The following is a 15,454-nucleotide window of genomic DNA, read 5'->3' as shown; positions in this document are numbered from 1 at the left end:
AAAAAAAAAAAAATAAAAAAAAAAAAAAAAAAAAAAAAAAAAATACATAAAAAAAATTCCTAATTTTAGGTGAAGGTCTATACATTTGTCAGGGATTTAAGAATGTTCTCAGAAATTTTAAAGGACTGACTCAATGTGCAATGCTCAGGTGGCTAGTGTCAGCTCCCTACCCTTCCCCCCACTAAGCTAAACTGCACATCACACCAGTGACATCAGTGCTATCTGAATAATCAGATTGCAGCATGTACATTGCCCCACTAGATACCAGCTGCTCTTGAGTCACAGAAAGGGGGTCCCTAAAGGGCTCCACCACAAGTGTACATATATATCAATCTTGCTGCATTTTTGTTTCTCAAAACAAAATTAATGTGAAGGGTTGATCAGAACTAACAATGCTCTGTGTTCTCTTCAGAAGCATGACTAGCACTCAAAATTGTTACAATGCCTTCTCCAAGTTTTGAATGAAGTGACAAAGTTCTATGAAGTACTGCAATAGTCTTCCATGACTCATAAGGTCTGAATGCAAAAATTCCACATTTCCCTTTCACATTCCCTTGAGATTTCAGTAGTAAATCAGGAATAAACTTTTGGCTTATGAAACAGCAGGCACCTCCCACCCAAAAATCTCCACCCTTCTTGCAAGTAAACCTTTACCAGCCCTCCCCCACCCCAACTACAGTTGCAATGTACCCAGCATCTGTCTTACCGCTTCAATAGGCATTCCACAGTACCATATTCCCAACCTGCCTTTCACAGCAGGTATAAAGGTAATTTTTGCAAATGTGTGTGTGCCCACTTCAGACTGGAATGTCCAATAAAGTTTGGAATACAGTGACTACTGGGTCTAAGAATTTCACTTTGAATAACAAACCACACTTCGCAATGTCGAGTCTTCTGGACACACCACAACACTATGGGAAGCCTAACTGACACCACCTCTTGACCTTCCTTTCCATGATAAGGTTATGGATTACCAGCTCCCTACCTTCACCCCTCATACACAACCTCACCAGCCTCTGGGGGGTGGAGGAGAAAGGCAGGCAAATGCAAAAATAAATATTTTTAAAAACTGAGTAGGAACTTCCCACTCAGCAGCTACACAGTGATAGAGGTTAACAGTATACACTGAACAATTTAAATGCACTACAAACAACTTTTGCTGTTATTCTTATGCAGCAATAATTTGATCATGCTGTTAATTGTACGGCTATGCATGCTAAAAGAAGGACATGACCTATATTCCACATAATTTTCTTTACTGTAACATCTATTTAACCAAACAAAACACACTGGTACAAGCTAGGCTCCATGGAAAACTAACCCTAGACTTTCAACATACTAACAAACTGGGTGGGTCTTTTGAATACCACCACACAGGATTCTCCACAGCACTGTGACTGACTACCTCATTAACAACTATATTTGCCACACTTACCATGTACAGATATACGGGCTTTTTTAAAATACATCTCTTTTACAGCCATACTTTGAACACATGTAAATAATCTCTTTTTTCTAAATTACTTATTTAGCTCAACATTTAAAGGCTTAACTTTTAAAGATATCTAGTAACTCTGGAAACATAACAACTAGGCAATACTTAGAGAGATCCATGGTAGGAGAGGAAAAAAAAAAAAAGAAAAAAAAACTTGTTGAGCTGGTGCAAGGGAAATACTACATAGTTTTCAAAGGAAAGCAAGGAAAACTACTTTTGCATGGACGTTACTGAATTAATTTTAAAGTAGATTTCTACAGGCAAGAATTTTTATTTTCAATTATGAGAAATGCAATTTAATTTTCTATAAAAAAGTTCAAAAATATTCTGATCAGACACAGCATGTTTAAATAATGTTTAATAGACATGGTTTGAAGTGGGAAATAATACTGATATTTTGGTAACTAAATATTCATAAAAATACAAAGATGGGTATGTACCTGTATCCCTACAATATATTTTGGAAACTTAACTTTACTCTCAAGTTTTATATAACATTTCTTCCAATAAATTACAGAATTACAAACAAAAAAAAGCAAGTTGTAGAAGAGAAAATGCTAATTCACACACAAAGATGAAAACATGCCTAACCCCAACACACAGAACAATGTGTTTTTATACTTTCAGTTGAACTCTATTAAAAGCAGGGAAATACGCATTTAAACACATCAAAAATGGTACAGAAGTTTTTCTAAACTACATTTGTGATTATAAAATTAGTGTGTTTAGAATGGTGTATGTATCAGTGCACTTTTTTATGTCCTTCAGATTAATAAATTTCTGTTTACAACTTAATTGCTATATTGGCATATATTACAAAGACTGGAATGTACTTTTGAGACTGATCAGTTCCTACATTTGCCATTGCATTTTCTTCTATTTAACCCTAATAACCTTTCAAGTATACAAGAATGTATTTAACCAATATAATACATTCAAAAAGTTGAATATATGCTACTGTAATTTGCAGCTGACACATTCATCTTGCATAATAAACAAGACTGCATATTACATTAGTTTCCAAATAACAAAACTAACCAGACACTATAAATACAAAGACTTTCCTACTAGCATTAAACCAACAAAAATCCCACAATCATACTTTCTCAAGCGAAACTTCCCTCCTCTGCTAAACAAAGATTAATCCCACAATCAGATTCCCAACAATAAAGCAACTAATATTTATACACACCTTTTTAATCAACTGTTTGAGAAATTCTGTATTTTTGTAAAAGTCTAAGGGATGTGTTAGGAGCACTTTTTAAATAAAGTTATTTAATCTGGGAAGTATGGCTGTTTGTATAATGGAGGGCAGGAACAAGTAAGTGCAAAGTTTGATCTATTTTGTTATTACTCTCTAGAAAACCTAGAGTGCAGTATAATTTAAACATTTGTGGAAAAAAAGCAGAATACAATGCTCTAGGTAGTACAGAAGTACTAGTCTGCTTTGCTGCAAAAATCTGAGCATTGTTTCTTCACATCAGGCCCACAAAACTACATGCTACTGACCCCTGAATTACTCACTTTGCAAAAATGAAACACACATAAATAAAGGATGCATAAATCATGTCTTTACTAAAGAGAAATCAGCATTTCCTCATATGTCTGTACATGCCAGATCAAAACAGTAAAGAAAAATTCCTCCTTAAATCTAGATGAAACTTACACCACTTAGCTATAAAATGCTGCAGCCTCCAGCATGGCAGGATCAAAAAACTGTATGTATACAAGTATATTTACAAGATGCTTTTTGTTGCAGAGCAAAGCTCACATGCTTGCCTGTTACACAGTTCAAAACATCCCATTTCATTTCCTGTTAAAGCACAAAATTTAACTCTTCTCGGGAATTTAAAATTTTTAATAAATTATTTGTCATTCAATCACAACCTGCTTCCTCCATGAAGAGAGTTGGTTTCTATAAATCCAGTGCAGATTGATAATACATTACATTAAAAATATAAGGGTAGAATTCTGGAATTATTTCTGATATCATGGTGGGTTTTTAGTTTAATAAAAGTAGCTAATTTATCCACAAGGAAGGCAAACATAACTTAAGCATTTTTTTTTTTATTGTGGTAGACTGGTCATCGAGGGCAAGAAAAAAAATTATTTACCTTTGTCTTTTAGGGACTGAATGTTCAACTTCTATGAGTTTACCATGCAGTTCCACTTTACCTGCAAATACAATCAAAATTAGGGAGAAGTGTTTTTAAATGTGTTTGACTGTCTCCCTCTCTCTCATCCCCCCACCTTTCCCAAATTTAATTTGTGGTGTTTTAAAACAGCACAGGAAATTAAAAGTGCAACATGTTAGCTTATTCATTAATAACTGGTGTTGCAGTTTGCCACTATGCTGCTGCTATCACAAGCCAAGGGACTTGAATTTTAATGATTCCTTTTAGCACAATAATTGTCCGAAGAGGTAAGTGAATGAAGCTGTTTTAAAGTGGACCTCTTCCTTTATTTGAGCCATTTTCTCCAAGGTCTCTGTAATATAGATACACAAATTTCGATCAGATGAGCTGATCAGGGCCCTTCAGCCCAAAGAAAGGAGACAGGAGGGATTGGGAATGCTTCAAGGTTGTGTGAAAATGCTTGTGTCTTCCCTACTTGCCTATTCTGGGCAGGGCACCCCTCCCTCCCCCGGCTACCTCCAACGCGTCCCGCAGGGCGACAGGCCTCAATTTAAACTTCATGGCATTTTCTGGAGGGAGATGGGGGGGTGAAGAGAGCGCATTTCAGAAGGACTCTCGCAGCCCCGGGAACCTCCCCCCTGAAGCCTCTGCAAACCGTATTAAACAGGCAACATTACATTTTACACAAAAACAGGATGTAGAGGCAGAGAGGCGGCCTGGCTCCTGCAAGCGGTGATGGGTGCGGGAGAGGCAGTCAAAGGGAAAGCGAAATAAATAATCCCGAAGGAATGCAGCCCTCTAGGGCCCGAGCCCTGCCAGCCCCTCTGGCCGGCGCGGGGAGGGGGGCGATGGCTTTTCCCTCCCAAGTTTGGGTTACTCTCCTTCCCTGCAGGGAAAGCTACAGCATGCGTCGCCTCTGTGCAACACCCCGCGTGGGGCTGGGAGCTTCACCAGCCAACTCCTTCCAAGTGCACCCAGAAGGCGGCTTCTGCCAAGCCCGCAGCCTGGCTGCCGGGGATACACGCTGGGCAGGAGATGCGGGGCCAAGAGCGCCTATAGGTGCGCGCTGTATGCACAGAGAGAGGCTCATCCGCCCCGCCGTCCTTGCACGTTATGCCGGAAGCAGGGCTCACTTTCCCCCCCCCACATCGCCAGCCTTGCCTTCGCACCATGCAAACATTAAATCGCATGGCCTCCCCCCCTCCAAATACTCCCCCACCCCCAATTCCCGGGACGCTCGCAGAGAAGCCAGGCTTTTCCGTCGGGGGCGGGAGGGGAGAATAGGGGAGCCACATCGTGGTAGGTGTCTGGGCCCAGGCTGCTGCCTCTTGCCCTGGCCTGTTGGGGGGGGGGGGAGAAACACCTCCTTGGCCGCCTTCCCCGCCGCTAGAGCCAGCCAGCCTAGCGCCCCCGGGCCCCCTCCCACAGCCCGCATGGCTGCAGCGTAACCCCCGGGCGCGAGGAGCTGCGGAGGCCAGAAGGCGGCTGGGTGTCAAACGCCAGCGAGCACGTTACCTGCCGGCGTGCCCGGGATCCGCAGCCCCCCAGCCCCGGCCGCCTGTAGCCCGTGCACACACAGCCCCCGCGCGGCCCGGGGAGCCGGCTCTCGCCTCGCCCCCATCCCCTTGGCAGGGAAAGGGGCAGGGGCAGATTTCGCCCCCCCCCCCCCGGGTTGAACCGGCGAGGTAAAGGGGGGGTCACATGGGTGGGGGAGAGAAGCTGGGGGACAGGAGGGGACCCTCTCTGTGTGTGGGCAGGAAGCAGATGGCGAGAGGTGCGGGGGTGGGGGGCCGGGGCCGGGGGTGGAGAGCGCCCGGAGGGACTCACCTGAAAGTGCTTCGATGGCCTTCATAGCCCAGTTCTCATCGGGGCAGTCGACGAACGCGTATCCCGTCTTCACCAGAAACTGGCCGCTGAAAGGGATCTTGGACTCCTTAAAGAGACTTTCCAGGTCCAGCGGGCTCACGCTCTCGCCGAGGTTGCCGATGTACAGCTTATTCATGGTCTTGTTCGTTTAAAAAAAAAAACACCACAATCCACACACGCCCAACAACTTACAGCCTCGGCTTGCAAAATAAGGTGGGGAGGGGGGATAAAATAAAATGCGATGGAGGAGAGAGAAAGAGAGAGAGAAAGCGAGAGCGAGGTGAAAAAAAATCAGATCTGCAGCTTGAGTCCCTCCCACCCTCCCGTCCTCTCTCGGGGTAAAAAAACTGTATCCAAATCGGAATCCGGAGTGTTTGCGGTGTGATCCGGGCGCGGAGCGGAGAAAGGGGGGGAAACACCCAGCTTGGGGACCAGGATGGCGGGCGGAGAAAGGAGGGGGAAAACTACTTTTTTTGTCTTGCCCCCAAGCCCGTTTGGCAGCGGCAGCAGCAGGCGGACTATGAAAATGTCACACTACGTGCATGCTGGCGCCGCCTCTCAATTAAAAAAAAAAAAACCCAGAGAGGAGGGTGAGGGGAGTGGAAGAAAATTACTTGAATATTCCGGCTTTTTGAATGAGCCACGTGTTCAAACTACAAATCAACTTCTCACGTGAGGAATCCCAGCGCCTCAATTAGATAGTAGCCGTAGCTCGGCTCTCACACACACACTCACCGGAGGAGGAGGAGGAGAGACTGGGTGAGGGACAGGCAGGGAGGAGGAGAGAGCCTGGCTGCACACACAGGGACAAGTTTAGAGAGGGCTGCTGCTGCTGGGGACGAGAAAGAGGGAGCTCGGGAGTTTGATGGGCGCCGGCTCTGAGCGCGTGTTCCCGCTCTGCCCCTAGTCACCGCTGTTGTTGACAGCGGCTCGGACCCCTTCGCCGAGCGCTCACGAATAACGCCCGGCCTCGCTTGTCTGGGGCCAACCTCTCCGAGCTCGCTCCCCTGCAAGCGTGCACAAACAGCGGGGGGAGGCGAGGACGCGCTGGCTCTCGGGGCGGGTGCAATCGCCGAGGGGACTCCGGGAAGGAGGGAAAACATGCCATATAATGCCCACGCCTCCCCCTCCTCCTCGCTCCCCGTGATGCGAAGCCACCGTATTATTCATAGGGGTCGTTCGTGCAAGCTCCGCTGCTGTGGCAAGATGGCTTGAGCACTTTGTGTGGGTGGGTCAGCGAGGGGAGGGGAGGGGTACTAAGGCAGGCTGCGTGCTGCTGGGGTAATATTCTTATTAGCAGCGCCCTGAGCGATCTCTCTATGCGCAGCACCTTTGCCTGCGATTTCATGTTTGGTGGCTTTCGGGCTCTTGTTTGCCATTGGCTGCGCGCTACAGAAAGACAAGGGACTAAATGAGGGAGGGGAGCGGGAAGGGGGAAATTAGGGTCTTTCCAGCCTCGAAGGAGCCCCCCATCTGGTAATGTTTCTGGCGGGTCGATTAGCGTGGGTTGCCGTGTCTCTAGAACTGAGCAGTATGGAAAAAAGGACAAAGGGGCGGAGGGTGGGGGTGGACGGAGGACAGTTGGGGAATGATTGAAAAGTGGGAGAGTCTAGAGTGAGAGAATAACGTGCTCTTCTAGTTCCTACCAAAAGAAAAAAAAATGTTTCCTTCTTTCTTTTAATCTAGTTAATGGTGGCTCTTATCTTAGAAAATGTGAAGAATGACCAACCAGCGTTACCCTAGGATGGTAATAACACACCCAGGAATTTAGAGATTTTCCCCCCTCCCCCTTTGGTTTAAAGAACCATTCATAATTTTCAACATTTGTAAAGAGTACAATGGTGGGTTTGTGGGGGGAGGGGGTTTGGGTGTGTGGAGCCTTTCCAGTGCAAACAAAATGTTGCCTGAAGATGAAGAAAGGATACGGAAATGAAAGCCAGCACTGTATTTAATATAGCAATCTAGTAGGTTTTGTTTAATAATTCAATGCACTTTGGTGGAAGGTTTCATTTATTCCATGGTCGATTTTTTTTTGTGGTAGATTTTAATAGGTATTCCATGGAAAATAGTTAAGTACATGTATTAGTTAACAGTGAATGAATTTCCACATGTGCTGTAGTTTATGTGGAAATACGCATAAAGAGAAATACCTTAAGGCTTACAGTTTTGTACCTCATTTCTACAAACTAAATAAGTAAATACATGTAATTTAATTTAACTTTAAACTATGTTGTTGATGAATGTTGACAAGTTCTTTTGTTGTTTGTACTTTGGACACTACAATCTGTATGTACTGTTACACATGGTTTACAAAAGGCACAGTAAAGAGAGTTATTGAAGATTTAGCACAGAGTGGTATAATTCAATGTGGCATTCCTTAAAGTAAGAACAGTAGTTAATGGGAAATAAACACATATGGATCATAACATTTCAGTTTAACTTTTGAGGCATAATTTTTCATAAACCAGTATGTATAATTTTACGAGGGCTTATCAAGAAACTAATCTCTATCATTTAAATCCATTGTTTAATTTATGACTTTTACTTGTAGTAGACAAAGGGTATTCTTGTGTTCCACTCTTTAGACCTTATACACAACTTCTATTTTGTAGAAAATGGGCAAATAGTTCCTTAGTTTAGATAATCTTCACTCAACAGTACCAGTCTGCTCTGGACAAGACATTTTTCTTAAGTGAGCTTGTATTTATTGTAATATCTTGTAAAGTCTGATTAAAAGAGAACACCTGCATGTTAAGTTTTTTAAAATCATCTATTAGTCAAAACTGCAAAGTGGTTTAGTCAGTGTTCTCAAAGTGTCTAGTGTTATTCTTTAGAACTTTGATTTGTATTGAATATTATCAATCCATCTACATGTGCTCTTTTCTACATGTGTGGTCTAAAAAGCACTTTGCATATATTTTCTCTTTACACTATTAAATGTAGAATGTATACATTTTATTTAAATGTTCTAGTTTGCTAATCTGTTTTGCTACCCACTTTTTTCTTTAGAAAAGTCAGAAGTGGGAATTTAAGTCAAACCATACATCAGTTATCCAACAACAACTTACAAATATTTAATTGTCCACTGTTAGAGGGGAAGAAGAACCCTGCATATTATCAGCCATATATACTGGAAATATATTTTTATAACACAGGGCAAAAACGTTACTTAGCAGTTTATACAGAACTATATTGTATTGTTTTATTTGTAATGCAAAGAAGTGAATTAGCTAGTGTTTTCAAAATTAAATTCTAAATTAACATAAAACATTGTTTATGCTATTAGATAAATAGGGCTCTTCTGATTACCATATACAAATTTAATTTAAACACCCAAAATTTAATTAGATGACCATCTTTTTGATATAAAACTTATTTGATATGTAATTTATTTTGCTAAGCCCAAATTAAATATTTTACAATATCATTTTATAGTTAGATATTTAGCAAGCCTAGTATGCTAGAAATGTGTGGCTCCAGTTTTACCAAATTCAAAACATTTGAGTTATGTTAAAAGTATGTACAGCAAAAATTAAAGTGGTTACTGAATTTTACCCTATATGAGGAAGCTGAACGAGACTAACTTTTAATTGGCTCAATTTCCTTTTAAAACAATATTTTCATAGGAAAATTAAAAGTAACAACTGTACTAAAGTTTTATCGCTTGTGTAACAGAAAGTGTAATCATTTATCTAAACCTTCCCCTCCCCCCAGTGACAAAACATGTGCTACCTTGAGAGAAAGACTGTTGAAGAAATTATTTTCCTCATAATACTAGTACACACAATAGATTTATATGACGCAATAGTACTTGCCATCAGATGTGGATTTAACTAATACTCACCTGTATCTTTTAAAAAAAAATTTTTTTTCAACCCTGTGACAGAGCAGTATGTTCTGAAGATAATTCTGTTTTAGAACATTATTTAATCTTTTATTTTAAAAGTTTCTGTTTAAGTGATAATTAAGGTGGAAAACGAGGAGGAGGAGGAGGAGGAATGTTTTGTCTTTCTCTGCCATAAACAACAAAAAATAGAAATCATAATATACTTATAGAGTAGAGGTATTTGAAGGGCCTGTGAATGAGCTAGTAAACTCTTACCTGTTTAGAAAGAGTTCAACTGGCATTAGATAAGGATTAGGATATAATAGAGATCTGGCATCCATGATCTGCATGAAGAATATGCATTTTACTTGTTTTAGGAATATTGCAGTTGCTTATATAATGCAAGGAGTTGAAAGGTCATTGAAGGGGATTCTCTTTTTTACTGTATTAGTCCCAAAACAAGGAAAGAGAGATGCATGCAATTTTAGGGGAAGATGATTGCATTTGACTCGACCCGTGATTAGCAAATGTTAGAAATATCATTCAATTGGTCAGCATTCTGGTGCGTTCTCATCCTCCCCTCCCCCTTCTTCAAGGCCCTGCCTTGTCTTTGACACAACTAAAGCTTCCTATAGCTTGCAGCGACCTTTAATTGGCTTGAACATGGATGCATAACTGACTCATGCATGAAGCTAACACCCTAGACGAAGAGGACACCCCAAAGGCAGTTGAAGGAGAAAAGAAAACGACCACACACTGCCCACCGTAGCACCACATTAACACGGAGCCAGACTAACCAGGCTGCAGAAGACATATATGCTATATAAAATATCAAACAACCTTATCGTCATGATCCAATGAATTGTTAAAGACAACGGATTGGATCGTGCAGAAGTTCTTTGCCAGCTGGAAACTACCCGCCTCCTTCTACACAAGCCAGTTGAGCAAACTCAGCACGTAGAGCAAAGGAGCAAGGTTGCAGTTTAGCAACAAGCACAGGGCGCCTGGGAGGGAGCCGCCGTAGTAATCGTAGTAAGCAGAGCATGGAGCTCACAGCTATGACTCTGAGGCTGTGACTGAGCGTTGCATCCTATTGGCTCAGAGCTGCACCTACCAGCTCTCCCAGCCTCGTTTGTGCTGGGGCCACGGGCTGCCTGATTTGTTTGCTCTTCTCCCCATTCATTGGCCTTCTGCGTGCATTCCCTGCAGCTGGAGTGGTTGTGGCGCGAAAACGGCCCCCTTTCCTCTCCCGGGTGTTTTTGTTTCTTTCCCCTGATTGTTCTGTTGGGCCCCTAAAAAAAGGAAACAAAGTGTTACTGGGTAGGATGAAGCGATACAATGTGTAGTTCTTCCTGCGATTCGTTCACCCTCTAATGGCTGATGGAGGGTTCTGCTGGGGCTGGTGCTTTGTAAACGTGTAAGTTTGTACCACGCTGCAGCACAAGCAATGCAGCTTCTCACCATTTTCGTCTGCCTCTTTCTTTTCCACATTCTGACTGTGCTTTAGCCGTTAAGATCCGTTGTAGGTATTTATAATACTTTTTTTTTTTTTTTTGGTAAAATGACCGCTAATATTCAAACAGTTTCTAAAGAAACTGGTAGCTTTCCCCAGAGTTTGCAAAGCTAAATCTTAAAATACTTTAAAAAAAAAACCGAAAAAGACTAACAAACAGTACATAATTATTTTGCAATGGACAAAATGCATAAAAGAACCTTTTTGTTTGAAACAGCTACAGGATAGGTAAGGTTGCTGCAGTTTTATGGCTGAACAGCTAGTTCTAGGATGGCTGATACAGCCTAATTTTGTGAAGATGTAAAAATTGGGGGATGGGGGTGGTAAGGCAAAAAACAAATCCAGTTCAGAGACAAACAGAAAACCAATGAAATAGGAGTCTTCAAGATGAACAGTAGGGAGACTGAAAAAGTGCATTCACAAAGGTGCTGCAGTTAATTTTGTCACTCGATTACATGATAGCAGTCCAATATCTGATCAATATTGCTACTATTTGCATTCAAAAACTATCAAGCATATAAGCACATACAACTTTTTTTGCAGGTTTAACTGGAATAATCACTTACACCAGCCAATACCTGTCATATTGATTTGTGTTGCTAATAAGACTGAGTGAAAACATCCATTGAGAACTAAATGATGTATTTTGTACTAGTATAAATTACTTTTAAAACATTTAAGAAAAATTATCTAAAATTAATCACTTAAATAAATAATGAAATCCAGATAAACAGAAGAAATTATTCATAACTTATGTAGTGAACTGGGATGAAAGGAGTTGTAACACTTTATTGTTTTTTGCTATTAGCAAAGTTACAACAGTATAGAAATTCTTTACAGACCACTTACTGAAGAACAGTTATTTATTGAAGTTTTAATCTTGAATCCATAACAGTAAGTGAATGAACTAAATCAGTATAGTGTATATGTATGCAGTTATTTGCTATAGATACTAATAATGAGGCAGATAAATGAGAACTATATCAAGTTTTAGTGGTTGGGGTAAAAATAATTGTAACAAAGAAATCTGTTTAATTTTTTCACTTAATAAAAATGTTAAGAAAATACATAGAGGTTAACTTTTGTGGCTTGATTTACTAAAAAAAATATTTATTTTTGCTTTATTTGTAATGCTAAGAATAGTTGTTAAAGAGTTTAGATACAATTGAAAATAATGGTAGAAACAAAATGTAAATATTCCATTATAATCTGAAAGAGAAATAATTGCAATGTATACATGGTGCTATATATTTTGGTGGAAAATTAAATAACTTGCTCTTACATTTTATGGAAGAATATTCTTATGCAGTAACTGATTTCTCTGTTTATTGTGTTTCTAATTGTTACACATTCCCAAAACAGTTCTTGCAAAATGAAAACCTGATTATTTTTGTATGTTTACATTAGATAAACTCCTTTAAGATTGCTTATATGTAAAACATATTCAGCACAATATTAATTTGCATGGCACAAATGGATTTAAAGTTTGAGCTTCAAAATTACTTACAAATGTTTAGTGTATTAATATCTGAAACTTTGTAGATAATTTATAGTACTGTACTGTACAGGAGGAAAGATTATTATTGTATGGAAAATATATCTCTGAAATTATAAACCTCATGTAAAACATATCTAGTGAAGAACCAGGAAAATTCAAAAAGTGACAGTAGTAATTGTTTATATGGCTTCCTCTATATACAAAGGGTTTATGGACCCTTTATAAGAAATCAAGAACTGAAAATTAAGTAGTTATTTCACAAACAATAAAAATGCTTGTCCTAATTTAAATATAATTTATCTTTATATATATATATATAATTTGCATTTGGAAGAAGTCAAAATATGTTTCTTGTTTGCTACTCATTTGATCTAGCAGGTCTCTTGCCAAGGGGAAAAATGTATTAACTAATGGAGTAAAATGGGACAGCAACCCAAGCATGAAATCCCACTGGAGAACAATGAGAAGCTGCTCTCCACTATAATATTAGTAAAGCAAAACATATTCTGATGTTTTCAGCTAGTATTCAACATCATAGGTACCTGATGAACATAGCCTGAACCTTTTTTTAATATCTGTAGGTTACAGGAAGGGAGCCTTACATTTGCTTTTTAATAGTGCTTTGTGGTTGGATCTTGGTCTCTCCTTTCTCTCTAAATAACCAACATCTATAGACTACATTTCCGTTGGGAAGATTTTCAAAATTTACCTTATTTCATGATTTGTGAAGAAAAATCTGATGCAGTGCCAGTCTTTAACAAAACTCTGAAAGACTTACACCTGTAATACTCTATTCTGTGATGTCAACAAAAGGAAAGTTAAACTTGCTAATATTGGAAAGTTTCCTAGGATTTACAAATAAAATGTTTTAAATTAGTCCCATGTCTTAAAAGTAACTTATTTTGTAGACTGAGGTTGATATGTGTAATTCAGTTCATTAATGTTTACCTTAGATTTTGTTTCTGTCTTTTACAAATTGTATTTCATTAGATTGAAATATTAAAATTTCCAAGAAATAATCATCAAAACTGTTGCTTACAATATAAAATTACTTACGATTTTACATTAGAAACATTTGGTCAGTAATTTTTTTTAAAGCAAATTTTCAAACACATTAGGGTTTCATTGCTTAATGCTTTTTATTTTTCTCAAGATCACAAAGTAACAATGTTAATTGCAATCCAGTTTTGTTGCTCTTCAGTTCTTTCCTCAATTTAGCTTAACAGCTGAGATTGGTTCCTCCTGAAGACAATAGTGCTTATACCCTTAGTAATTTTATGTCACTTCAGTTATTTTTACCTAATTTTAAACAAATCCTCCTCAGTTGTATGTTTTTCATACAAACCATATAACTGTTTCCTCTGTAACTGGTTAGCTTAACATATTGTTGCTATTTAAAATAATATGTTAAGAAAATCAAACTACAAATGATGTATTCATGTAACCACTGTCAAAATAAAATAATCTGCACAATAATATATAATGAAAATACATAGACCATCCTTTTTACTCAGTTATGGCACTGCAAGTGTTAAGTAGTCAGAACAAATTTACTTATGTTCCCAGATGTTGTAAAACATCATCTGGTACAACCAAGTAACTAGGACTTACACAAAGATTATTTTTTTATTAGACTGATAACCACTGTTTTAACAATATAATTCTTTGTCCCTGGAAGAAAAAGTCCCATAATCCAAAAAGTATCCTGCATCGTCATAATTATAATTTGTGGAAATAAATGTAACTTAATTTGGCAAGGAAAAATACTGCTACTCCCAAACTAACTAATTCTGATTTTAAAATCTCTAATTTACATCCAAGTTGTGTTGTCCTTGGTAAAATTTGGGCCATTAGAATGTTTCTGTTGATAAATAACTGGTTTCTGTATATTGATTTTTTTTCCCTTAAAGACTGTTTTTAAATGTCTAATATAAGTGATAAAATCCTATGTTCTAAAGTATAGGTAATGAAACAGATTACCCATGTGTCTCCTTCAAATGTAAAGCCTCCTGTGAACTAAAGTTGGAATTGGGAGCAACAATAAAATACAGAGAAAAAGTAAGCAATATGTTTAGATAAGCCTGAAATTTTAATACTGAATTGACTCTATTTTGTTATTTGATGGTGAACTTATATGAGGTTTGTGGTTCATGCATTTAAAAACTCAGGTCACTGAAGGCACACTAAAATAATATAATAGGGGTCACAGAGGCCAGGGGGAAAAAATCAGTTTTGTTGCATCAGATCTGTTATAAAACTTCAACCTATATGTAAACATTCTGTGACACATTCTGATATGTAGTAGTTTAAGTGCAGAATAACATCTACATTATTTGCTGTAACTTAACATTGCTAAAATAACTTTATTTTTACAAAGACATACCAATACTTTGGTTTATGTTTGTTCTTTGTTTTGTTTTTGTTTTTTAAAGGGAGACCTTGAATGATGCTGTTGAAACATTGGATATCACTCTTTTTGAAATTCAATAATAGCTTCAAGAAGGTTCAGAAAGTGTATTTTTATATCACTGTCTTTTGTATATGCATATCTGCTTTGGTTACAATGTTAAAATAATAATAGTTAAAGCTAAAATCAAAATGTTGAGCTAAAAACATAAGATCACGGGCAAAATAAGATCTTAATCTTTTTTCAAAATAGGAAATTAAAATGTTGACCTCAGTACTAACATAAGTAAAATGCAAAATAACCTAATTTAATTCAGAGTTAAGGTTGCTTAATTAAACTATAAATCAGGAAACTGAGGTTAGAGTTCCCAGGGATGTGTGAAGCTAGCCAAAATGCACATCCTTCTAAGATTTAACAATATCAAAATATATGTATTAAGCTATACATTTAAGAAAAACAGGAATAGAAAATACTACATTTGACAACATGGTCAAATTAAGCTAGTTCTGTGAATCTTAACTTTTGTTTCCTGATCTTGTGATTTTTAGCTGTGAGGTCTTAATGTTGCATTAAATCTTTTGACAATGTATAGTCTAATTTTTATATGAATATATTTCCCTAGAGTGTTAGGAGTTTTTTAGTGATGTTGGATTTTTTTGTTTGTTTTTTGTTTTGTTGAGAGAGAGAAAAGGGGCGAGGGGCGGTAAACAGAGA

The 15,454-nt window shown here is 38.6% G+C and overlaps 1 protein-coding gene across 1 annotated transcript in view; it reads right to left on the bottom strand.

The window, feature by feature from the left end:
• IGF2BP3 (insulin like growth factor 2 mRNA binding protein 3) overlaps positions 1 to 6,251 on the bottom strand; it is a 177,169-nt gene extending 170,918 nt beyond the window's left edge. The window contains exons 1-3 of the mRNA XM_024223253.2: positions 6,232 to 6,251; positions 5,458 to 5,635; positions 3,610 to 3,670 (exon numbers count right to left, since the gene is read on the bottom strand). Of these exons, the coding sequence (XP_024079021.1) occupies positions 3,610 to 3,670; positions 5,458 to 5,632 (236 nt within the window). The 5' untranslated portion in view covers positions 5,633 to 5,635; positions 6,232 to 6,251. The remainder of the gene's footprint in view (positions 1 to 3,609; positions 3,671 to 5,457; positions 5,636 to 6,231) is intronic.
• Between the last annotated feature and the right edge of the window lie 9,203 nt (positions 6,252 to 15,454).

The sequence above is a fragment of the Terrapene carolina genome, unplaced genomic scaffold (genome assembly GCF_002925995.2).
Source record: "Terrapene carolina triunguis isolate 2854851 unplaced genomic scaffold, T_m_triunguis-2.0 Scaffold84, whole genome shotgun sequence".
Taxonomy (NCBI): Eukaryota; Metazoa; Chordata; order Testudines; family Emydidae; genus Terrapene; species Terrapene triunguis.
The sequence above is the reverse complement of the archived record's forward strand: the minus strand, read 5'-3'. Positions and strand labels throughout refer to the sequence as shown.